The 24,821-nt window shown below is 46.1% G+C and overlaps 1 protein-coding gene across 2 annotated transcripts in view; it reads left to right on the forward strand.

The window, feature by feature from the left end:
• Positions 1-24,821, forward strand: part of cped1 (cadherin-like and PC-esterase domain containing 1) — a 282,548-nt gene that overhangs the window by 22,250 nt on the left and 235,477 nt on the right. For both annotated transcript variants that reach the window (XM_038780826.1, XM_038780827.1), the window contains exon 2: positions 6,534-6,720. In XM_038780826.1, coding sequence (XP_038636754.1) covers positions 6,534-6,720 — 187 coding nt within the window. The remainder of the gene's footprint in view (positions 1-6,533; positions 6,721-24,821) is intronic.

The following is a 24,821-nucleotide window of genomic DNA, read 5'->3' on the forward strand; positions in this document are numbered from 1 at the left end:
ATTGCAATACCGATAGCCGGAAGAGTACTATGTTTGTAAATGGAGCTGTCTTTCAAATGGAATGCTCAATAAAGACTCCCCACACCTGTCCAGGTGACTGCTGAAGATTCCATGGCATCCTTTGAAAAAAGAGCAGCAAATTTCCCTGGTGGCCCAGCTAACGATCTTCACTCCATTGAACTCCATGGAATCTGCAGTGGTTGTTCAAGACGTTAAATGAATGAAAGTTCTCTTCTCTTCTATACTGGTGCAGATTTTATCTACCCGTTGGTCTTGATTTTCAGTAATTAGCTGCAGAGTTGTATGGGCAGACTGTTGCCTGTTATTTTGGCAAAAATGTCACTCGGGCGGTATAAGTGGAGAGTAGCCTCTCTGGCTGTTCTGTCGGGTTTTCCTGCTGTATTTTTAAACACTTTGCCAAAATGAATGCATCGGGCAGTTCCCAAGACATCTTGCTGGCAAGGCGGACTCTCATTCAGAGCCTGTCCCGCCAGCTACATGCTAGAAGATAGACCTCCTCAGTGACAGTGAAACTGGAAGATAATAATATCTTATGATAATCTTTATTGTCACAAGTAGGCTTACATTAACACTGCAATGAAGTTGCTGTGAAGTTACTATAGTTTCCATGCTCTGGCGCCTGTTCGGGTACACTGAGGGAGAATTCAGAATGCCCAATTCACCTAACAGCACGTCTTTCAGGACTTGTGGGAGGAAAGTGGAGCACCCGGAGGAAACCCACGCAGACACAGGGAGAACGTCCAGACTCCGCACAGACAGTGACCCAAGCAGGAGTCAAACCTGGGACCCTGGCGCTATGAAGCAACAATACTAACCACTGTGCTACCATGCCACCCAATGTTTTCCCCACCCACTGCTGTAGTATTCTACAGCCCGGAGGCCACTGGCGGCTTCCATCTGCATCCCATTAGCTGTTCCTGATCCAACTTGGCCGGCATCAGCCAATCACCCTGTGGTAAATTTATGAATTCCAATACCCCCCCCCCCCCCCCCTCCCCCTGCCCAATCCACCATTGAACTCACCGGTGGGGACCATGGGAGAATTCCGCCAATATTTCAGAAATTTTATTTACATCTAACTCTGATTGTGTTTTAATTACAAAGTTGGCAAGATAAAAATGTGTTAGTGACAATATTGGAGGTAGGAATGGGGGCTGCCTGCTAAGAGCTAGAAGTGGCTTGACAGTATATTGGAACCATGATCTCATCCAGCACAACGTGGGAAATATTTTTTTTCCCCCTCCAACCATTGTTTTTCTGATTTCAGTTGAATTGCTGCAGAAGAGGAAATTGCAAAGGGGGATCATTTCCAAATTTCCATTGCATTCCTCCTCATGGATGAATCAGTGATGATTTGGGAGCAAGCTTCTCTTCTGGCCCAAACCTGCCTGAGGGAGATGAGTGCAACTGGAGAGAAAATAAACCGCCGTCATGTTCTGATTCAAATAAAATTCAATGATTACTAACACTGTTTAAAAGAGTACCAGAAAAAAATAAATACATTAAAGTCAAGAAAAAGGCCACTTTGTTCATTATGCCTGTCCCTCTAGTATTGTGACTCAGCGAGTTCAGCATCGAACTGAATCTTCATCTCCCCGAATGCCGAATGGACTACCTACCATGAATTTATGTCCTCTTGTTTTATCACAAAGGAAATATAGCAAGTAAACATTAGGTCAACATCTGTAGGCAGCAAAGGCGAGTGCACACCCAAAACGCCCAAATCTGTCTTTTCATACAGTCAAAGTGATAGAGGTCTACAACTCAGAAAAGGCCCTTCATCCCATTTTCCAGCACTTGGCCCATACCCTTGTATGCCTGGGCATCACGGGTGTCTATCTAAATACTTCTTAAATGTTAGGAGGGTCTCTACCATCACCACATTTTCAGGTTTCGAGTTCCAGACTCCCACCACCCTCTGGGTGAAAAAGATTCCCCCTCACATCCCCTCTAAACTCCTGCCCCCTGACCTTAAACCTTTGCCCCCTGATCATTGATCCCTTAACCAAGGGGAAAGGTTTCTTGCTGTCTACTCTATCTATGCCCCTCATAATTTCATACATCTCAATCATGTCCTCTCTCAATCTCCTCTGCTCCAAGGAAAACAACCCCATTCTATCCAGTCTCTTTTCATAGCTAAAACTCTCCAGCCCAGGCCACATCCTGGTAAATCCCCTCTGCACCCTTTCCAGTGCTGTCACATCCCTCCTGTAATGTGGATTCCAGAACTGCGCACAGCACTCTAGCTGTGCTAGAGCTAAAACCAACGTTTTATACATGATGTGGAGATGCCGGCGTTGGACTGGGGTGAGCGCAGTAAGAAGTCTTACAACACCAGGTTAAAGTCCAACAGGTTTTTTTCGAATCACTAGCTTTCGGAGCACTGCTGCTTCCTCGTGAATCCTCAGTCACCTGAGGAAGGAGCTGTGTTCTGAAAGCTAGTGATTCAAAACAAACCTGTTGGACTTTAACCTGGCATTGTAAGACTTATTACAATGTTTTATACAGTTACAGCATAACCTCCCTGCTCTTAAACTCTATGCCTCAGCTGATAAATGCAAGTGTACCATACGTCTTCTTAACTACTGTATCCACCTGCTCTGCTACATTAATGGACCGCTGTGCATGCACATCTAGGTCCCTCTGATCCACGGTGTTTCCCAGGGTCCTGTCGTTCATCATGTATTCCCTTGCCTAGTTTGTCCTGCCCAAGTGCATCACCTCATGCTTATTCAGATTGAATTCCAATAGCCACTGATCAGCCCATCTGACCAGCCCGTCTCCTGTCATTGAAGCCTATCCTCCTCACTATTTACCAACCCACCAATTTTTGTATCTGCACGCTTACTGATCAATCCTCCTACATTCATATCTAAATCAGTTATGGTTCAGCACAATGGGCAGCATGGTAGCACAAGAGGTTAGCACTGTTGCTTCACAGCTCCAGGGTTCCAGGTTTGATTCCCCGCTGGGTCACTGTCTGTGTGGAGTCTGCACGTTCTCCCCGTTTCTGCATGGGTTTCCTCCGGGTGCTCCGGTTTCCTCCAACAGTCCAAAGATGTGCAGGTTAGGTGTATTGGCCATGATAAATTGCCCTTAGTAACCCAAAATGTGAGGAGGGGTTATTGGGTTAAGTGGATAGGGTGGAAATGAGGGCTTAAATGGGTCAGTGCACTCGATGGGCCGAATGGCCTCCTTCTGCACTGTATGTTCTATGTTCTATCTATTTATATAAAGCGCAAACAGCAAGGCCCCCAACACTGATCATTGTGGGACCCCCCAGGACACAGGCTTCCAGTCAGAAAAACACCCCTTGACCATCACCCTCTGCTCACTGCCAATTGGCCAATTTAGGGTCCAATTCCAACTTCACTTTACCAATGCTATTGGCCACAGAAGACATTGGGCACGATCCGATTGTCATGCTGCGCACGAAAAACAGCTCGTTGCGGCACAGCATAGGTCAATGGAAGTCGGGAGACCGCACTCCCGGGATCTAACCGGCTCTGAAAGCCTTGCAAGATCTAACGCAATCTCGCAAGACGTTGTGGTGTACATCCCGCCCATTGTGAGCGGGATTTTGGCAAATCTGCATATTAGAGTGAGATAGCTAGCCTCACTCTAATGAGCAGCTGTCCGAGGCACCTGAGGCTTTGGATCGATCCCTTTCACTTCGGGACCTCGGGCAAGTTGCCATTTGGTACTTGTCTCCACAAACGGGGACCAGATGGAACGGCACTCATGGTGCTCCCCCAGAGGATCGGAGATCCCAACTGCAAGCCCTTTGGGCAGGGTGGTGTCCTGGCACTGCTGGTGCCACTTTGGCATCCTGGCACCCTGGCAGTGCCACCTAGGTGCTGGGCCTGGCACTGCCAAGGTGTGTATGTGGCACAGCCAGCTTTTTAAATGCCATTTTTAAATGCCATTTAAGAATTCCCTGCTGAGGCCCCTCATATTAAGCGAGTCATGTTTTATAGCTATGTGTTTCTCTGCACTGCGAGCGGTGGGAACCACATGGCCAGACATGCTCACTGTGGGACTTTGCTCCCAATTAGTTGAATCGTGGCTATAGAATCCCTACAGTGCAGAAGGAGGCCATTTGGCCCATTGAGTCGCACTGGCCCTCTGAAAGAGCATCTTACCTAGGCTCATACCCCTACCCTATCCCCTAACCCCACCGAACCAACCGGAGTACCTGGAGGAAACCCATGCAGACCCATGCGTTCAAAGCCAACAGAGATAGTCACCCAAGGTTGGAAATAAATCTGTGTCTCTGGCGCTGTGAGGCAACAGTGCTAACCAGGGGCAGCACCGTGGCACAGTGGTTAGCATTGCTGCCTACGGCACTGAGGACCCGGGTTCGAATCCCGGCCCTGGGTCACTGTCTGTGTGGAGTTTGCACATTTTCCCTGTGCCTGTGTGGGTTTCGCCCCCACAACCCAAAGATGTGCAGGTTAGGTGGATTGGTCACGCTAAATTGCCCCTTAATTGGAAAAAAATAATTCGGTACTCTAAATTTAAAAAATTTTTTAAAAAATAATAAAATAAAAAACAGTGCTAACCACCGTGCCACTGTCACTTGGCGTGTGGTATATTCCCAACATTTTTGTTTGTATTTGAGATTCCCAGCATTGCGGTTTTCCCTTTTCATTTTACCTTGGTTTTTTTGCATGATTAAAGTTAAAATAATATTCTGGATTAATTTTCATGTGGCATTTAATACTTTGTATATCTCCATGAAGTTGTCAATTAATTATCTTTCTAGAAACTATGGTCCTGTTTCCCTTCCCTCTTCCCCACCTACAGGCTGTACCTGCCCAGAGCCAGGAGATTTTATACCCCGGACCATGATGTTAATATGATCTAGTACAAGGGGTGGGAAGGTATCAGGGCTTGGGAACACGACTTTCTCACTGTTGATCAGATCAGCAGCCAGGAAGCTCCAGCTTCTACACAACATACATATTGAGTGCCTGGAGAACATTAAAAACTTGGACCTTCCAGTTTTTGTTCCACTCCACCGCCCTGTTTCAGGTCCCCCACAGATCCTCTGGTCAACAGGTGTCTGAGGGGCCATGGCACCAAGTTTTATTGGTTCCTTAACTAACGGTGCCAACCCATCTCCTTTTCCTTTTGGTTGTCCTTACATCCGAGTGCCATTTGGTCAGTTCCCAGCCTTGGTCACCCTGCAGCCATTTCTTGCAATCGTATTGTAACTGCGTATACCAATTTGAGATGCTAATCCATCTACCTTATTGCAAATGTTCCGTGCCTTCAGATACACTGTGCCTTTAGACTTATCTTTTTAACATGTTTGTACTATGGCCCTATTTGCAGTTGGTCCTTGTTTCATCTGCCTTCCAGTTCTGCATTCTACTTTTCTGTCCTTCATTTCTATCTTTGTTTCCCTCTCCTGTCTCCCCGTTCATGTTCCCCCACTCTCTGTCACTCTAATTTAAACCCTCTCGAACAGCACTGGCAAATTTCGGTCCTAATCCTGCTATGGAGCAACTCGGCCAGCTTGTACAGGTCGCATCTTCCGAGAATCGGTCCCAATGCCTCAGGAATCCAAGTCCCTCCCTCCTTCGCCATCTCCCCAGCCAGACTTTCGTTTGGTCTGTTGTCCTATTTCTGTTATTGCTAGCACTGGGAGAAATCCTGAGATTATTACCTTTGAGTTCCTGCTTTTTAATTTATTTCCTAGTTCTCCATATTCTGCTTTCAGGACCTCGTCCCTCTTCATTCCTACATGGATGGTACCGCTATTGACCATAACCTTTGGCTGTTCAGCCTCCCCTTCCAAATGTCCAGCAACCACTCAATGACACCCTTGACCATGGCATCAAAGAGGCTACATATCATCGAGGAACAGATTTACTCTTGAGGCTTCTAGTCTTTTCTCTTTGGGATGCTGATACCCTGCACAGTCTGTGGAAGACAGGGAATGATAATAGCGTGCTAGACTGATGTTTCAATATGGAACTGGGATCTACAAACCTGTCAGGGTTGGTGGATGAATCAGTTGCCGTCCAGAAGGAGAATCGGAGGGGAATGTGCCTGCGCATAATGAGTGAGGGATATTACACAAGGGCTCGATTCTCTGCCTCCCAGCCACATGTTCCCTGGTGGCAGCAGGCAGCGCACATTCGCTGGCGGCGGGATTCTCTGCTCCCGCTGTGGCAATGGGAACTCCCATTGATGCCGTCCCACGCTGCCGGGAAACATGCGGGCTGGGGTGCGCTGCCGGTGGGATCGGAGAAGGCCCCTGTCAGCGAATGGCTGAAGACTTCCGTCCAAATTTCCAGAGGTAAAAGGGCAGTAATCTCGTCCACTTTATCTCCAAACGTTTCCTTCCTGTATTTTAGCATTGTCATTTCGTTCACCTGGAATTTCATAATTGAAACACAAATGTTTTGCACCAATAATATTGTAAAATTTACAATTTTGAAGAATGTGAGTTCTATTCTTTTAGCTAAAGGTTAAAATAAATGGCCAATATTTATCTTTGACAGATTGAACCGGAAAAATCGAATGCCTTCAACAATCGCAAGAAAACTGTTGTTCTACGAGGATATAATTCCATTAGTGTATCTGACCTTCGACTATACCAACATATTTTTGTACAATATGGTTATGAACTTGTCCTATCTCCAGACGTCGATGGAGGTTCAAGCTACAAGGAAGGGTTCAAAGATAATGGTAAGAAAATAGTGTTTATTCTGTCGAAGTACTGTGTATGGGTCTTCAGTGGAATGGGTGTCTGTTCTGAAGGAGCTGATTTGTCTGAACTCTGCAATTCTATTTTTAACCTTTCTCTGGGAATAACCTTCTATCCTTCTGCAAGGCTCTGCAGTTCAGAGGTCAGCTGGAAGAGGAGTAAAGTTCATAACCCAAGTTCATGCTGGAAATGATAGCAGCTCACGTCCAGCCAACTCCCAGGCCTCCTCCTGCGCTGTTTGTTTGCAGTTTGGTCGTATTTATATGATGTAGAATTGTAACAGAGGGTCCCCGGTCTTCTCCAGTCAGAAGGAGGGAGCAGAACCCAGACTTGATACAGGGAAGGGGATCGAGAATGCGACTGGGAAAGACAACGCTCCTATCCCGAAAGCACCACCAGCGCAGTATGAAAAAGCTGGATTGTGTGCGATTAATAACGTTGCTGCCTGAGCTGGTGCTTGCATTGGGTGAAGTGGATGTCACGGTGAGACATTCGCTTGTTTGTTGTTGCTCGGAGCTGAGCTATAATATTGATAGTTCCTCAGAGAAATGAAAAAGGGACGTTCGTTCGAGTGAACTTGCTCAGCTGCCATCTTGGAAGAGCCCATGAAAATTTAACATGGAAGTAACTTGGGGCTGGTTTAGCACACTGGGCTAAATCGCTGGCTTTTAAAGCAGACCAAGGCAGGCCAGCAGCACGGTTCGATTCCCGTACCAGCCTCCCCGAACAGGCGCCGGAATGTGGCGACGAGGGGATTTTCACAGCAACTTCATTGAAGCCTACTCGTGACAATAAGCGATTTTCATTTTCATTTTTGATTTTCATTTCAACTTGTGCTGGCAGAGGACTTTAGAGCACAAGTTTCAGGACTTGTGTTGGACATTAGAGGCATATTCAAGAAGAAACATCTGGCCCGGAATAACCTGGACATGATCCGGAATAACCTGGACATGGCAGCACGGTAACATTGTGGATAACACAATGGCTTCACAGCTCCAGGATCCCAGGTTCGATTCCGGCTTGGGTCACTGTCTGTACGGAGTCTGCACATTCTCCCCGTGTGTGCGTGGGTTTCCTCCGGGTGCTCCGGTTTCCTCCCACAGTCCAAAGATGTGCAGGTTAGGTGGATTGGCCATGATAAATTGCCCTTAGTGTCCAAAATTGCCCTTTGGGGTTACTGGGTTATTGGGATAGGGTGGAGGTGTTGAACTTGGGTAGGGTGCTCTTTCCAAGAGCTGGTGCAGACTCGCTGGGCCGAATGGCCTCCTTCTGCACTGTAAATTCTATGATCTATGATCTGGACGTGCAAAGTAGAAGATGAAGGGTTGAATGCTCTGCTTGGTGCCAGAGTGATGCTGTACCAAGCTAACCAATAAATTATTGCGCAACTCATCCCATGATAGTACTAGGGCTTTGGGCCGCTTTGAGCCAGTGTTCCAGGCTCCATATAAATGCAAGTAGTTGTTGCTCATGAGTGCTCAGCAAACATACTTAAAGCCACTCTTTTGTTGGCAGACTTCCTGAGGCCTGACAATTCGGCCTCACTTTCTCTCATAACCCATGAGCCCCCGCGGGGTACTGGATTTATTTCATTAACCGCTTGTATTCAGACTTTTGGTTGTGCTGCCTTCGTAGGAAAAGGCTCCATAACGGGCAGCCTTTCTTAACCAAACTTTCCACAGAAGGACAGTACTTGGTGAGTGGTGGCCTTCTGCTCCCCACCGTTTTGACAATTTGACCGAGAGTTATTAAAATCCGGACTACATTACCACAAGTGGCTATTGAAGTGGAACCGATCACTAAATTCAAGAGAAAATTCGAGAAATACTTGGACCCCAACCTGAAAATGAAAAATATGAAAAGGGTCGGCCAAAAAAGCAGGGGAAAGTGAAGTAGTTAGGAACAGTGTGGCGTTAAGATTGGTCAGGGGCACTGCGGATTGAATGGCTCGCGTCTGTGCTGAAGATTCTGCTGTGCTATGCAGCTGCAAGTTCGGCATGGCTGTGCTGTTGCATTTAAGAGAATAATGTAGCTCCAGTTTATTACGTTCCCTCATCTGAACGTTTATGTTGGCACAAGGAACCTTTTTTTTCCACATAAATATACTGCGAGTGCATTCTTTGCTGTAGTTACAACTATCCCAAAGGCCACGAGTTTCTTTCAGCCCCCACCCTTATCCAGGATGTTGCTCAGAAATGTTTACTGGCTGCTCGCCAGGCTTCAGAACCAGCAGTTGCAGGAGCATTTTTTTTTTTTGCAAAACTATAAATACTGAAGTATCCGCAGCTTAAAATTTTTGTTTCGCTATCTTTCAAAGCAAGCGAGCACTGACGGATAAATACTATGCGCCAAAGATAAAAGCAAGTGTGGGAAAAGAAGCAGACAGCCTGACTACAGAACGCCAGTGTAATCACAGGACCACAAACCGTGTTCCTGATTATTATTTTCTTTCTTATGTACAGCATCGGGGCAGTGGAAGAACTATAAAATAAAACCGAATTAAAGGTACCTCAGCAATTATTTCACACGTTCGGCAAACTGACAATCAAAGTCGGTCGAAATGATCATGAAGGCATTGACGTGGGCGCCTGGAGTTTTGGGAAGGCATTTTTGCACGTAGGAAGAATACATCCCACCTCCGCCCTTTTTAACCCCTCAGACACAGTTTTGGAGGTTGTTGGATCCGAGGTAATCAGCCATGCAGAAGCAGCAGTTTAGAGCAAAAAGAAGTTTATTGCTAATTACAATCAAATACCACCACTTCCCAGAGGGTCTCCTTCCCCGAACCTGCACCCATACTGGAGGGGAGGGGGGGGGGGGGGGGGGGGGGGGAGCCCCTCCACGTTACCGGGGAAGTTCATATTTCTTGGAAAGCACAGTGGTTAGCACTGTTGCTTCACAGCACCAGGGTCCCAGGTTCGATTCCTGGCTTGGGTTACTGCCTGTGTGGAGTTCTCCCCGTGTCTGCGTGGGTTTCCTCCGGGTACTCCGGTTTCCCCCCACAAGTCCCGAAAGATGGGCTGTTAGGCAATTTGGCCTTTCTGAATTCTCCTTCCGTTTACCCGAACAGGCGCCGGACTGTGGCGACTAGGGGATTTTCACAGTAACTTCAATACAGGGTTAACGTTAGCCTACTTGTGACAATAAAGATAATTTTTTTAAAAGGCACGGGAAACCTGTCCCATGGCCTCGACAGGGGTTATAACAGCCCCCCCCCCCATTCCCCCCTCCCCCAAATCCAGAGATGCGCCCAATTCCGTGGAAACCTGTCCTGGACCTCTGGTGCATTTAGATCGTGACAACCGCTGAGGTGGAGTCGGTGCCACTGGCGCGGAGGCCAGAGCCGGTGCCTCCGGTGGGGACAGCGTGTCCATCTCAGTCTCTGACTCAGAGCTGAGTGAATCCTCGCCCAACATCTCTGTATCCTCAGGGCTTTTATCTGCAGCCACAGCCAAGACCGGGGCCAGTGGTGACGGCAATATGGGGCATTAGGGCGAGCAGCGAGCCGGGAGGAGCTGGGACTGAGGGGGGGGGGGGGGGGGGGGGCGGGGGGGTGGAGGGGGAGGCAGCGGCGCGGGCTGTTCGGCAAAGACATGCCGATTGGATTCCTGTCCTTGTGCCAAGTTGATACCTGGGACCCAAACAGCCTCCTCGCCGAAGTTTTGGACGTGCACGGAATCGGCGGAGGCGAACGTTAAGACCAACGTTCTGTTGATCTTGTACTGGTCCTGGTTCCTGCTGACCCTCCCGCCTAGATTAGGGATGACCAAGCTCAAGCGGATGCGGAGTCGATAGCCCAACAAGAGCTCCGCTGGTGCGATGCTGGTGGAATACGGTGTAGTGCGATTTAAAACAAAAATGCTGGGTGGATGTCCCGGATCCACCCATCAGCTTCTTCATGCCCAGCTTAAATGTTTGGACCGCTCTTTCGGCCCGTCCGTTTGAAGCCGGGTGGTCGGGAGCTTCTCACGTGTCAAATCCCGTTGGCGGAGACGAATGGCGCAAACTCTGTGCTTGTGAGCACCGTGCTGTTGTCAGACACCAGTACATCGGGGATTCCGTACTGAAAATCTGGAGTAGTTTTTCCATGGTAGCCCGGGTGTTAGTCGCTTGAATCTGCACCACTTTCAGCTACTTAGACGGAGCGTATACCAGGAGGAGGAGCCTTGCCCCTGGAAAGGGCCCGGAACGTCGGCCCAAGGCTTTCTGGGCCATTCCCAAGGGTGGAGCGGGGCTACTGTGTGTAATCATTGGTGTGCCTGACATTGCGGGCATCACGGGCTACTCGTTCAATGCCCTTGTCGATGCCGGAGGGCATCAGGGCATTTTAGACACTCCCGGGTGTCCGTTATGGAGGTCCAGTAAGAGTTCCGCACGTCCGTGCTCGGGGACCACTACGCGTGTGCCCCATAAGAGCACACCGTTTTTGATGCTCAGTTCTTGCATCTTCCCCGTGTAAGCCTTTAGGTCCTCAGGCAGAGCCCGGTGTTGGGCCCCGTACTGCAGCACATTCCTGACACGGGAGAGCTGTGGTCTGGGTCCAATCACGGATGCGAGATGCCGTGACTGGTAGTGAGTCCATATGGAGGGTAGCTGTTACCTCTTCAGCCATGGCGGGAGTAGGTGGGCAGCGGTAGGCAGCTCAAAGCAGCGCGTGAATTATGTGGGCCTCGGAGCATTGTTCTAATACATAGCTGTACGCTGCTAGCAGTAGCAGCCAATGCTGATTGGTGGCCATATTCACCGGGACCATGGTGCCCGCAATGGCGAGAACCCCCCCACCCCTTGTCGGTTGCTCGCCTTGTGTTGGTATCCTGGAGAATCAGCCAGACGAATCCCGGATTGTATGCGGTTGAAGATGTGGAAACAAAGGACAGAAACGGCAGCCCCTGTATCGAGTTCCATTGGGCAGTTCACCTGGAGCGAGATTTGGATGGGTGTGATTCTTGGTGCCACCACACAATATAGTTGTTGGTACTGGTCGACATCATCCTCCTCGGAGCAGGTCCTGTCGCGAGTGAGGAGGTCACGCCTGGTGTTGTGCTGGGTAGGTGGCTCCTTGCAGGGCCTTCTGTGCCCCAGGCCCTGCGCCCTGCTGTTACTGCCAGTCCTGCTGGTCAGGGGAGAAGGTTTGGCGGTGTTTCCGGGGTCTGTCCCAGCCTCTCACCTCTTGCCTGTAGGTGTTCCAATGCTGGTCCTAGGCTGTGAATGGCGCCTGTTTTGGCACCCCAAACTGAGCACCAACAGCCTCTGGAGCTCTTGGACACCCTGTAAATCGACACTTTCCCTGGATACTGATGCACAATCAATGGACACGAAGACGAAGGAGTAGTTCGAATTGAAGGCTTTAACCAGCAAGAAGTGTGCCCAGCAGCAGGAGTACAGAAATGACCTGGCTGCTGGGGAGCACGGGTTCTTATACCCCACATCGTAGGCGGAGCTACCTTCCTCTCGACCAATGAGAATACAGAGAACACGATACTTGGGCCAATGGGCAGCGAGCCCTCTGCACCAATGGCAGCTCACTCTCCCAGGTACCGTAATACTCCTAGTCATACTACCACAGATACCACAATTTCCATGGCTGTTTGGCTTCAGCTAGCTGTTTTTTTTGCGTGGCCGCATCGCAGATCCCACATTCTAATTGCGTAATGCGTTCCCCGGGGTTGGAGAGAACTCACTAGTCTCAACTAGTTTCCTGAGGGAGCTAGAATTTTGCTGATGCCTTTGCCTTGGGCCTCTGTGGCCATGTGTAACCGGAAGCGATGTTCTATCAGTGACAGCTTTGGGTCGAAATGTTCCCCAACCAAGGCTACCAGGGTGGCCGGAGAGTCCGGATGAGTTGAGCTTTTAAATATTGCTGTACATGGGGCCCCCCCACCACAAGCTGTCAGCAAGGCAACAGTTTGGCGCTCGTCGCCAATAATCAGGTTACTGCAGAATAGAATTGCATCCTCTCTATGTACTGGCCCCAGTTATCCATATCTGCATTAAATGGCTCTAACTTCCCAATATGCGGCATGGTGATGTCTTCCAGCGGGGCCTGACGAGGCCTGGATAATGTAGGTCGGGTGCGTAGCAACCGGTGTCGGCACGTGCTCCACTGAATCCTCGTCGCCCATATTGGATCCAAGGTAAGCAGCCACTCAGAAGCATAGAGCACAAAGAGGTTTATTGCTAGTTACAATCAAATACCACCACCCCCTGGACTATCTCCTTCCCCGGCCTGCGCCTGGGTCGGGGCTTTTATACTAGAGGGGCTACACCTGTTAAGGGGAAGCCTCACCCCATTGCTGGGGAAGTTCATATTCCTCGGAGGTCACGGGGAACCTGACGGTTCCTGTCCTGTGGCCTCCGCTGGTGTTATAACAGAGGTGAAATTTCTTCTGCTGATTTTTTTTTAAAAGTACTGTTTATTATAAGGAATGATAAAAGAGAAATCACATTTGGTCCATGCTGACTTTATCGGTAAAATTATCAGCAGGAGGGATTTCATTCCGAAAGTAAATGGAATGCCTTAAAAATACAAGAAGGAAGGACAGAGGTAGCAGTCAGCAATTTGTAACATTCCTTTTTAGCCTTTCCTTATTTATTTTGCTGTTTTAGATTTTACATTCTCGATTTTTAAATTTTCAACTATATTGAAGCATAACCACTATTTCCCGAGGATGCTTTAACCTCCCAGCTTCAGGTTTCCCTGGAGTCTACCTCCTTGGTTAGTATTCTCATTATTTTACTTTATCCAAAAATGGGAATTTGTGAGGAATTTAGTCCAGAACATCTGCACTGCGTATGTTTCCGATGGTTATATTGGAAGCTGATTGGAGATTCGTTACTTGCCCTTTCTAAGATTAAGGAATATATATTCCCTTTTAGTGGAAAGCAGCTTGAAAAGTGAGCAGGCGTGCAAGAGTATCCGTGAGCAGATCGGGACAGAAACTTGTTTCTGTGTTCTTTTGTTAAGATCCAAGTCAACAAAAGGGAGGAAATCGGGGTGTAGAATTATGCTTGTCTGCTATTTAAGTTAAATCTGGTGATTTAAAATAGAGTTCTGAGTCATGAGGAATGATACATTTTATAGATTATAGAATTGACAGTGCAGAAGGAGGCCATTCGACCCATCGAGTCTGCACCGGCTCTTGGAAAGAGCACCCTACCCAAGGTCAACACCTCCACCCTATCCCCATAACCCAGTAACCCCACCCAACACTAAGGGCAATTTTGGACACTAAGGGCAATTTATCATGGCCAATCCACCTAACCTGCACATCTTTGGACTGTGGGAGGAAACCGGAGCACCCGGAGGAAACCCACGCAGACACGGGGAGGATGTGCAGACTCCGCACAGACAGTGACCCAAGCCGGAATCGAACCTGGGACCCTGGAGCTGTGAAGCAATTGTGCCATCCACAATGCTACCGTGCTGCATGTTCTGATACATGTGCATTGTGAGGGGGTGGGGGGACGGGGGGTTCCTGAATTTGAAGCTACAGTCCCAAAGCAAACCTACACTGTAACATTAACAGCATTCAAATGGCATCTTGACAAATACATGGATAGGATGGCTGTAGAGGGATATGGCACAAGGAAGCGCTGAGGGATTTGACCAGGTTTTACATCATGGCTGGTACAGGCTTGGGGCTGAAGGGCCTGTTCCTGTGCTGCATTGTTCTTTGTAAATATTCACCCACTAAAGGATGAATCATCGTTACCATAGTGATGATATTTCATCAACACTTCAAAATAGAACAACTTGTAACATTCTACGTATTCTCAACCCTAATTTACTTTGCAAGGTTACTACATATAGTACAATTCACATTGTTCCCCGAGGCTGCCACGTTGTTCATTTAACCACCTACCTTGGCCACCTCATGATGTTTGACTTGTCTCAATTAAATATATTTAACAATTAAGATTCAAAATCCTTTTTATAACGCTTCTCTAAGTCTTTCATCTCGAATGATGGAGAAGTGATTTTGTTGCTTCTCGTCTCTTTTTTCAGGGATAGGCTACTACCATCTGGGAGAAGTGTGCCAGTCCGTTTTGGTTCCACGCCCTTGGTTAGAAGATGGCGTTGTTGATTTATTTTGGGAAACTTTCTCTGAAGAACAATATTGCCGATGTCTGATAGTCCCTCTGGCTTTTGAACACCAGCTTGTAGACTCGAAGAAATTCTTGGTCACGCTGCTTTCAACCCTCTGGATTCAGCATTTACCTATTGTTTTCCTTTAGTCAGACTGCGCACCACTTGCCGCATGTTTTAACATTTGGGGCGCAATTTAACGGCCTCGTGGTGCTTCGTGAGAATCAGTGCGAGCCGGTTGAATTGTGGGAGCGGCCTGAATCGCGAAGCGTGCCAAGCAGTTTGCTATCGAACCGGCTAATGCCCGTTGCCGAATTCCAGAACTCGCCTAGGTGCGGCACAAATCTCGCCCTCTGTTTATATTCCGACAAAAAAAATCCTTGATATTCTTTCTTTAATTATCTCTCACCATTTTCTACGTGTCTTCTGTTTCTTGACTTCCCATTTTGTACAGGCGTTGTCCATTTTTCTCCTGAGCGAAAGCCGTACCAGCCTCCCCGAACAGGCGCCGGAATGTGGCGACTAGGGGCTTTTCACAGTAACTTCATTTGAAGCCTACTTGTAACAATAAGCGATTTTCATTTCATTTCATTTCATAGCTTCTTTGTTTTGGAGTTTCATTTTCCACACCAGAATTTTAACGGCTCCCTAATTCCACTGCAGCGGCATTTGCTGGAAACAAGTAATTTTGCTTCAAAGCATTGCCCTTCTCTGGTTGTTCCGGAGCTTGGAGTTCTGATAGGAACATCAGAACATAGGACTTAGCTACAGGAATAGGCCATATGACCCTGCAAACCTGCTCTTCCATTCAATAAGATCATGGCTAATCTGATTGTGATCCGAATTGCACTTTCTCGTGTAAGGGTCCTTCCTGTTTATTGCCTTTGTTCCCATTTATTTTATTATTTTTGGTCCGTGGATCCATAATCGGAATGTGTCTTAAAGTAGAAGAGTGCTTACCAGGACAGTGTGTTCCTAGGATTTGTATGTTGCAAAGGAGAAACCAGACCCTTTGGCGCCTAATGATTCTTAGGGACCGGTTTTAGGGGAAGTCGGTTCAAGTGGCTACCAGTGCGCTGGCCAGGGACAATGTTTTGCCTGACAACAGTCAGAAATTGGTTCCTGCCAGGCGGTTTTTTTTTGAAGGAAAAGGAGCTGTGTTCTCTCCCTCTCTCTGCTGTCAGTTTCCTGTTGTTTCTGTGAGTCTACAATGCAGATCATGACAAACTGAAGGAAAAGAAAGTGAAGGCCTAATCTTGGGAAAGAAACTAACTGGAAGACATCCACCTGAATCAAAAATTCTTATCCTTTTTAAAAAATAAATTCAGAGTGCCCAATAATTTTTTTTCCAATTAAGGGGCAATTTAACGTGGCCAATTCACCTACGTTGCACATCTTTGGGTTGTGGGGGTGAAACCCACGCTGACATGGAGAAAATATGCAAACTCCACACAGACAATGGCCCAGGGCTGGGATTCGAACCCAGGTCCTCAGTGTCATGAGGCAGCAGTGCTAACCACTGCGCCATGTGCCGCCCTTTTATCCTGTTATTTTGTTCATATTTATCTTCCCTTTCCATCATGCTTTCCCTTCTGTGCTGTTTGGCTTTGTGTGTAGAGGGTTAGAAAGGTGGGGGTGGATGGGTTGGGAATCAGATAGTGATAGCCAGTTGTATTTTTTGCTTATTTAATTATTATTACTATTAATAATAAAAAGCTACTTGTATTTTGAAAGTTTACAAACCTGTGATTGTGCTCGATTTAACTCAACCAAACCTCCGGCTGTTAATGTAAAATCTAATTTCACCTGTTTTGTGACTCTGGGTCAAGTGAGGCTGAAATTGACCCCACCTTGACCCAGGGTGTCATAACACCTGTGTGCTCCCCCATAGCCCTTGACTCCCTTATTGATCAAAACTCTATCCAATTCAGCCATGTATACATTCAATGACCCGGCCTCCACTGCTTCCTGGGGTAAAGAATTCACATACTGATGACCCGTCTGAAATAATCAAGTTCTCCTCGTTCCCATTCTAAAGGGGGTTTCACTTGCTCTTAAACTGTGTCCTCCTCATTCTAGTCTCCTATAAGAGGAAAAATCCTCCCGATATCTGCCCAATCAAATAACCTCAGGATCATGCATGTTTCAATAAGATCACCTCTCATTCTTCTAAACTGCAAAGGGTATTGAATCAATCAATGTTTCTTCATAACGTAACCCCTTAATCGACATCAATATTCCATTTGCTTTCCGAATCACTTGCTAACTTTCTGTGATTCGTGTACCACTACACCCAGTTTCCTGTGTACTGGGCCACTGGGTTCCACAACCCCTATCCATTTAACTAGTGTACTTCATTTCTATCCTTCCTGCCAAAGTGGACAAGTTCACATTTGCCCACCTCATACTCCATTTTCCAAATTTTTGCAGACTTACTTTCCAACATATCTTGGTGTCATCAGAAAATTTATCCACCATACATTTGGTTCCTTCACCAAAGTCATCGATGTAGATTGTAAATAGTAGAGGCCCCAGTGCTGACCTCTGTGTCACTCTGAGTTACAGCTTGGCAACCTGAAAATGACCCATTTTATCCCTCTCAGCTAACCAATTCTTTATCCATGGCAGTATGTTGTTGCCTCCACCATGTTCTGTAATCATGTATTTTGATGTGGCACCTTATCAAATACTTTTTGGAAATCCAAGTACACCACACCTACAGGCTCCCCTTTATCTGCTTTGTTTGTTACTTCCTCAAATAACTCTAATAAATAAGTTAAGTTTCTCTTGCACAAAACCATGTTGTTGCTGCCTAATCATATTATTACTTTCTAAGTAACCTGCTATGACCTCCTTAATAAAGAATTGTAGCAATTTCCCTATGACAGGTGTTAGGTTAACTACTCTGTGGTGATCTGCTTTCTGTCTCCCCCCCTTTCTTGGATAAAGGTGTTACATTAACAATTTTCCAACACACTGGGACCTGGACAGAATCTAAAGGACTTCAGAAAATTATAAGCAATGTATCTACTGTCTCTGCAGTTATTCTTTTTAAGGCTCAAGGATGCAGAGGATCTGATCTTGGGGACTTTTCAGCCTTGAGTTCTAATGGTTTTTCCAACACTTTCCTTCCTGATTACTTTAAGTTCCCACCTTCTGTTCACCTCTTGATTTTCAAGTATCTTTGGGACGTTTTCCAGGTCTTCTGTAGTGAACACAGAGACAAAGTACTTTTCCCCTCTTGTTTTTCATGATCAATTCCACAGACTCGCTCTCCAAAAGGACCAACAGTAGATTTAGTTACTTTTTCCCTACTCCTATACTGTAGACACTTTTACAATCTAGTTTTCTATTACTAGCCAATTTTTGCTCATTCGCTATTTTCTCCCTTTAAACATTTCTTTTAGTCATTTTTTGCGGGTTCTTAAAATCTGACCAATATTCTGACCTATCACTAATCTTTGCAGTTTTATACGGTGTTTCTTTAAATTTGCTACTATCGTTAACTTCCTTACTTAGCTATGGATAATGCAACCTCCTCAAAGAGTCTTTCTCACTGGCAAAAATGTTGATATATTGCGTTTTGACACCTGGGCTTCAGGATATGTAGGCAAGTTCCAAGCAGACCGATTTGGTTTATTTGCATTTGGCTTCAACTCTTTACTGTCAGAAGTCTAAGCTTTTGACTCACTGGACACATCTTTAGTGAAAACAGTACATTCTACAGCAGAATTACAAATAGTCCCTCATTCTTTGTGTGCATTGTTAATTTTAGTAGATTTGCCTCCTATTTCATGTGTGGCAAAACCTTATCCCCCGCAAGCTCATTCCCTAACATGAAATCAACATGATTAAGAGGCAATTTTGACATGAATCCTACAATAACAGACCTAGGCCGGGATTCTCCCCTACCCGGCGGAGCAGGGGGTCCCGGCGTGATGGAGTGGTGTGAACCACTCCGGTGTCGGGCCGCCCCAAAGGTGCAGGAGTCTCAGCACCATTAGGGGCCAAGCCCTCAACCTGAGGGGCTAGGCTCGCACCGGAGCGGTTCCCGTCCCGCCGGCTGGTTGGAAGGCCTTTGGCGCCATGCCAGCCGGGGCTGAAGTGACTTTGCCGGCCAGCGGAAGTCCGCGCATGCGCCAGAGCATCAGCGGCTGCTGACGTCATCCCCGCGCATGCGCAGGGGAGGGGGTCACTTCCGCCTCCGCCATGGTGAAGACCATGGCGAAGGCAGAAGGAAAAGAGTGCCCCCACGGCACAGGCCCGCCCGCCGATTGGTGGGTTCCGATCGCGGGCCAGGCCACCATGGGGGCACCCCCCGGGGCCAGATTGCCCCGCGCTCCCCCAGGACTCTGGAGCCCACCCGCGCCGCCTGCTCCCGCCGGTAAGGTAGGTGGTTTGATCCACGCCGGTGGGAGAAGCATAAAAACAGCGGGACTTCGGCCCATCGCGGGCCGGAGAATCACCGGGGGGCACGCCGACTGGCGCGGAGCGATTCCTGGCCCCGCCGAATCTCCGGTGACGGAGAATTCTGGACACGGCGGGGGCGGGATTGACGCCGGCCCCTGGCGATTCTCCGACCCAGCGGGGTGTCGGAGAATCCCGCCCCTGATGACTAACACAGAGTTTAAATTTACTCTATACAAAGAAATAGATACACAGTTCCATCAACACCCTGTCTCAAAACATTTCTTTGTAATGAACTCTCTGGAGAAAAATTGCATCTTTTGATAGCATCAAGCTTTGAGCCAAAGGATAATAAGCCTTTTGGGTACTTTATCAGGCAAAAATTGAGTTACTTCACCCTCAAATATAAAACCCCTATAATCTCTTATTCCATATTTATGCCCACTCTAAATATATTAGAAGAATTGATTTTTCACCAGCTTTACATACTGATACAGAGTTCTCTAGAGAAACACCAGACGCGCTCTGAAAAGCTACTTGTTTTGGTCTCAACTTCCAACAGTCTGCTTTTACATGTCCTGTCTTGGGACAATAAAAATATGTTGGTTCCCTTGAATCATTTTTTATCTTTTATGTCCTTTTTACTACTTGAGGAGCGTCTGTCTTTTCATTTCTACCATCACCCTCATGGTCACTAGTATCCTGTTCATTAACCACCCGCTTATCTCTCCAGCATCTGTGTAGGTTTGCAAACAATGGCTTGCTACCACTCAGAAGTCCATGGGACAGGTCGTAGCTATGAGCTAAAACAGTTGCCTCCCTTATATAAGGAACTTTACAACCTTCTAGGTGGGACTTGATTCCTACAGGAATATTGTTTCTGAATTCTTCCACGAACAAAATCTTTCTTCAAAATCTTCAAGTTCTTCAAATTCTTACCCCAATGTCATCGATTTTTACCATTGTCTAAACACTATTCCTTTATCTCTAATAAATTTCACAAAGGTCTGATTTTTGTCTCTTCCTCAGGTTTCAACATTTTTGTTTCTAAGTTTCTGAAACCAGCTCACATGTATTAAGCACATTGGCCTGACCTGTGACATAATTTATTTACCATTCATCCAAAAGGGTTGACTAAGCTTCCAATTCTTCCCCTCCCAAAATTGGTTGTAATAAAATTGTTCAAATTTCTTTGAGCCATTTTAAGTGTGTAGAAATTTCCTCAAATGAGACTAAGTATATTTCAATTCCTTCTTCACTGAATTTAGGCACTAAGTAAATATTCCTTGTCAAAACATCATCAAATTTGCTTACTACTGCCTCACCATCGTTGAAGCTCTTCCCTGACCAGTTCAAATTTTCTCTTTGAAATCCTAATTCAAGTTTTCACATTTTCTTTTCTACTTTTCTTTGTCTCTTGAGTTTATAATGAGGCTACTGGGCAACTGTATCAACAAAAACAGGCTGAACAGATGGCTTCATAATGAATGCTTGGCTGAACTCCAACAATAGCCACCCCACTCAGCAAGCAATGTTAATACAGCTGCAGAGTGAAAGGAAAGTTTTGTATGACTGACATCTTTATTACCTTGAAATAACCTATTGTTTCACTGCCTATGTGTTTCTTTACACAAGATTAAAAGGGATGAGGTTGATGAAGGCTTCTGACATTGATACTTTTGATGGCTGTGATTGATTAACAGTGTTATGAGAAGGTGCAAGGGTCAATATATTTCAATGGGAATGTCCATTTTAAAAAGAATTTTGGCTTGAAACCGGAGATCCCCATGGTTCACAACTCCTGCGCGAGGCTGTGAACAATGCCTTCTAATAAAGGGGACCTGACTCCACAATAATTTAAATATACCACAGCGGGGTGAATTTGAACTGCCCAACCCCATAATGGAGCTGGAAAAGGCAGCAGTGCTGAGTCTGGGCTGCCTATCTGCTCTGGCCAATATTTCGGGAAATGGGAATGGGGAAAGAACCATGCAATCAGGTGCCATCAATTATTTTTAAATGCTTCCTGACTTGGCAAACATCTGGTCTGTGCCTGTGCTTAAAACCAGGGTCCTCTAGGCCTCTGTAACCTGCCCTGCCACTTTCAATGATTTGTGCACATATACGCCCAGGCTTCAATTCCTCCCCGCTCCTTGAGAATCCGACCCTTTATTTTTTTATTGTTCTCCTTATTCTTCCAACCAGAATGCATCACTTCATTCCCCTCCGCATTAAATTGCATCTGCCCTCTGTCTGCCCATTTCTCACTATCCTCTTCATAGTACACAATAGTTTTATATGATCTACACATTTTGGAATTGTGTCCTGCACACCCAAGTCAATGTGTTCATGTATATCTAGGAAAGCAGTGATTCTAGTACTGACCTAGAAATAGTGGATGCATTAGTGGTCATCTTCAAAGCTTCTATAGACTCTGGAACAATTTCTATAGATCAAACCGCACTATTTAAAGAGAGAGATAGAGAGAGAACTGAATTATAGACCAGTATGTCTGTGGTCGGTAGTGGGTGGTAAAATGCTAGCATCTGTCCTGAAAGATTTAATAACAGAGTACTTGGAAAACAGTGGATGTAACTAGTAGGGTTGATGAGCAGGAGCCTGTGGATGTGGTTTATTTGGACTTTCAAAAGGCTTTTGGCAAAGTTCCATGTAAGAGGTTAGTGTGTAAAATTAAAGCATATGGGATTAGGGGTAGTGTATTGAGATGGATAGAAAACTGGTTGGGAGACAGGAAACAAAGAGTAGGAATAAACGTTTTTTTTTCCAGATGACAGGGGGTGACTAGTGGGGTACCGCAGGGATCGATGCTGGGACCCCAGCTATTCACGATATGTATCAATGATTTAGATGGGGGAGCTAAATGTAATATCTCCAAGTTTGCAGATGACACACATCTGAGTGGGACTGTGAGCTGTGAGGAGGATGCAGAGATGTTTCAGTGTGATTTGGAGAGATTGAATAAGTGGGCAAGTGCATGTCAAATGCTGTATAATGTGGATACATTTGAGGTTATCCATTTTGGTAGAAAAAACAGGAAGGCAGGCTATATATGAGTGGGTACAAACTGAGAGAGAGGAATGAGACCTGGGTGTCCTGGTACACCAGTTGCTGAAAGTATACATACGATGCCGCAGGTGGTAAAGGAAGCAAATGGTTTATTGGCCTTTATAGTGAGAGGATTGAAACAAAGGAGTGGGGATGTCTCATTGCAATTGTACAGTACCTTGGTGAGACCACACCTGGAGTATTGTGTGCAGTTTTGGTCTCCTTATCTGAGGAAAGATGTTCTTGCGATATGGGGAGTGCAGCTAAGGTTTACCAGACCGATACCTGGGATGGCGCGTCTGATGTATGAGGAGAGATTGAGTCAGTAGGATTATATTCCCTGGAGTTTACAAGAATGAGGGAGGATCGCATAGAAACCTATAAAATTTTAACAGGACCAGAGAGGCTAGATGCAGGAAGAATGTTCCCGGTGGCGTATGTGTCCAGAACCAGGGGTCACAGTCTAAGGATATGGGGTAAACCATTTAGAACTGAGATGAGGAGAAATTCTTCACTCAGAGAGTAGTGAGCCTGTCACATTCGCTACCAGAGAAAACAGTGAGGCAAAAATATTTTATGTTTTCAAGAAGGATTTAGATATAAATCCTTCATGGGCAGCAGGGTAGCATGGTGGTTAGCATAAATGCTTCACAGCTCCAGGGTCCCAGGTTCGATTCCCGGCTGGGTCACTGTCTGTGTGGAGTCTGCACGTCCTCCCCCTGTGTGCGTGGGTTTCCTCCGGGTGCTCCGGTTTCCTCCCACAGTCCAAAGATGTGCGGGTTAGGTGGATTGGCCATGCTAAATTTCCCGTAGTGTCCTAATAAAAGTAAGGTTAAGGTTGGGTTACGGGTATAGGGTGGGTTTGCGTAGGGTGATCATGGCTCAGCACAACATTGAGGGCCGAAGGGCCTGTTCTGTGCTGTGCTGTTCTATGTTCTATGTTCTATAACTCTTGGGGCTGAAGGGATCAAAGGAAATGGGGGAAAGTAGGAAAAGGTTACTGAGTTGAAACATCAACCATGATCATAATGAATGACGCAGCAGACTCAAAGGGCTGAATGGTCTACTCCTCCTATTTTCTATGTTGCTGTGACCCTCGGGCAGTGTCTCTGTATACCTCCCTCCAGTCAGAAAAACAACTGTTTACCACCAATCTCTTCATCCTATGACTTTGTACCAATGTATTCATTATCAATTTTATTCCATGGGCTTCCAGTTTGCTGACAAACTTATTATCTGGCACTTTATCAAACACCTTTTGGAAATCCAGTGCACCCTCTATCCCTGTAGGTACTTCCTTTAATATCCTGGGATTCAACGTCTAGCTGACGTATCAGCCTTTAACCCAATTAGTTTTCCTAGTGTTTTTTTTCTCCAGTGATAGTTACTATATTTATTTTCTCTCCCCTCCTGCCCCTTGATTATTTCCTATTTTTTGAATCTTATTGGTGTCTTCCACTGTGAAGACTGATGCAAAGTATTTGTTTCACCAGGAATTTGCCATTTCCTGGTTTCCCATTATTATTTTCTCGGTCACATTCTCTGAGCGGCCTATGTTCACTTTGGCCTCCCTCTTTCTTTTTATATATTAAAAGAAGCTTCTGCTGTCCATTTTTATATTTCCTGCTAGTTCACCCTCAGTTTATCTTCTCCCTCCTTATTATATTTTTGGCAATCTTTTGTTGGTTTTTAACACTTTCTGAATCCTCCGGCCTTTCATGAATCTTTGCCACATTTTATGTTTTTTCTTTAGTTTAATACTATCCTTACCTTCCTTTGTTAACTATGGTTGATTTATCCCCTTCCTAAAATCCTTCTTCCTCAAAGGGTATATCTTTGTTGTAAGTCATGAAATATTTTCATAAACGTCTAGCGTTGCTGATCAATCTTTCCTGCTAAACTCTCTTTTTCTGAGTCCACTCCAGAGAACTATGCCCTCAATTCCTTTGTAATGATCCATATTTAAGTGTAGCACAGTTGTTTCTGACTCAAGATTCTCACTCTCAAACTGAATACTAAATTCTACCACATTATGATCACTGTTTCCCAGGGAATCTTTTAATCTGAGATTGTTTATTAAACCTGCTTCATTACACCAGAGAGTCTGGTTAGGTTGAGATTGTTCTCCTTATTGCTGAGAAGGCTGCGGGGGGGATCTGATTGAGGTGTACAAAATTGCGCTGAACATAGATAGGGTAGATAGGAAGACACTTTTCCACTTAGTAGAGGGGTCAATAACTAAGGGGTATAAATTGGATTGGATTGGATTGGATTGGTTTATTGTCACGTGTACCGAGGTACAGTGAAAGTATTTTTCTGCAAGCAGCTCAACAGATCATTAAGTACATGGGAAGAAAAGGGAATAAAAGAAAATACATAATAGGGCAACACAAGATATACAATGTAACTTCATAAGCATTGGCATCGGATGGAGCATACAGGGTGTAGTGTTAATGAGGTCAGTCAATAAGAGGGTCATTTAGGAGTCTGGTGACGGTGGGGAAGAAGCTGTTTTTGAGTCTG

The sequence above is a fragment of the Scyliorhinus canicula genome, chromosome 20, assembly GCF_902713615.1.
Source record: "Scyliorhinus canicula chromosome 20, sScyCan1.1, whole genome shotgun sequence".
In the NCBI taxonomy this organism is placed as follows: Eukaryota; Metazoa; Chordata; class Chondrichthyes; order Carcharhiniformes; family Scyliorhinidae; genus Scyliorhinus; species Scyliorhinus canicula.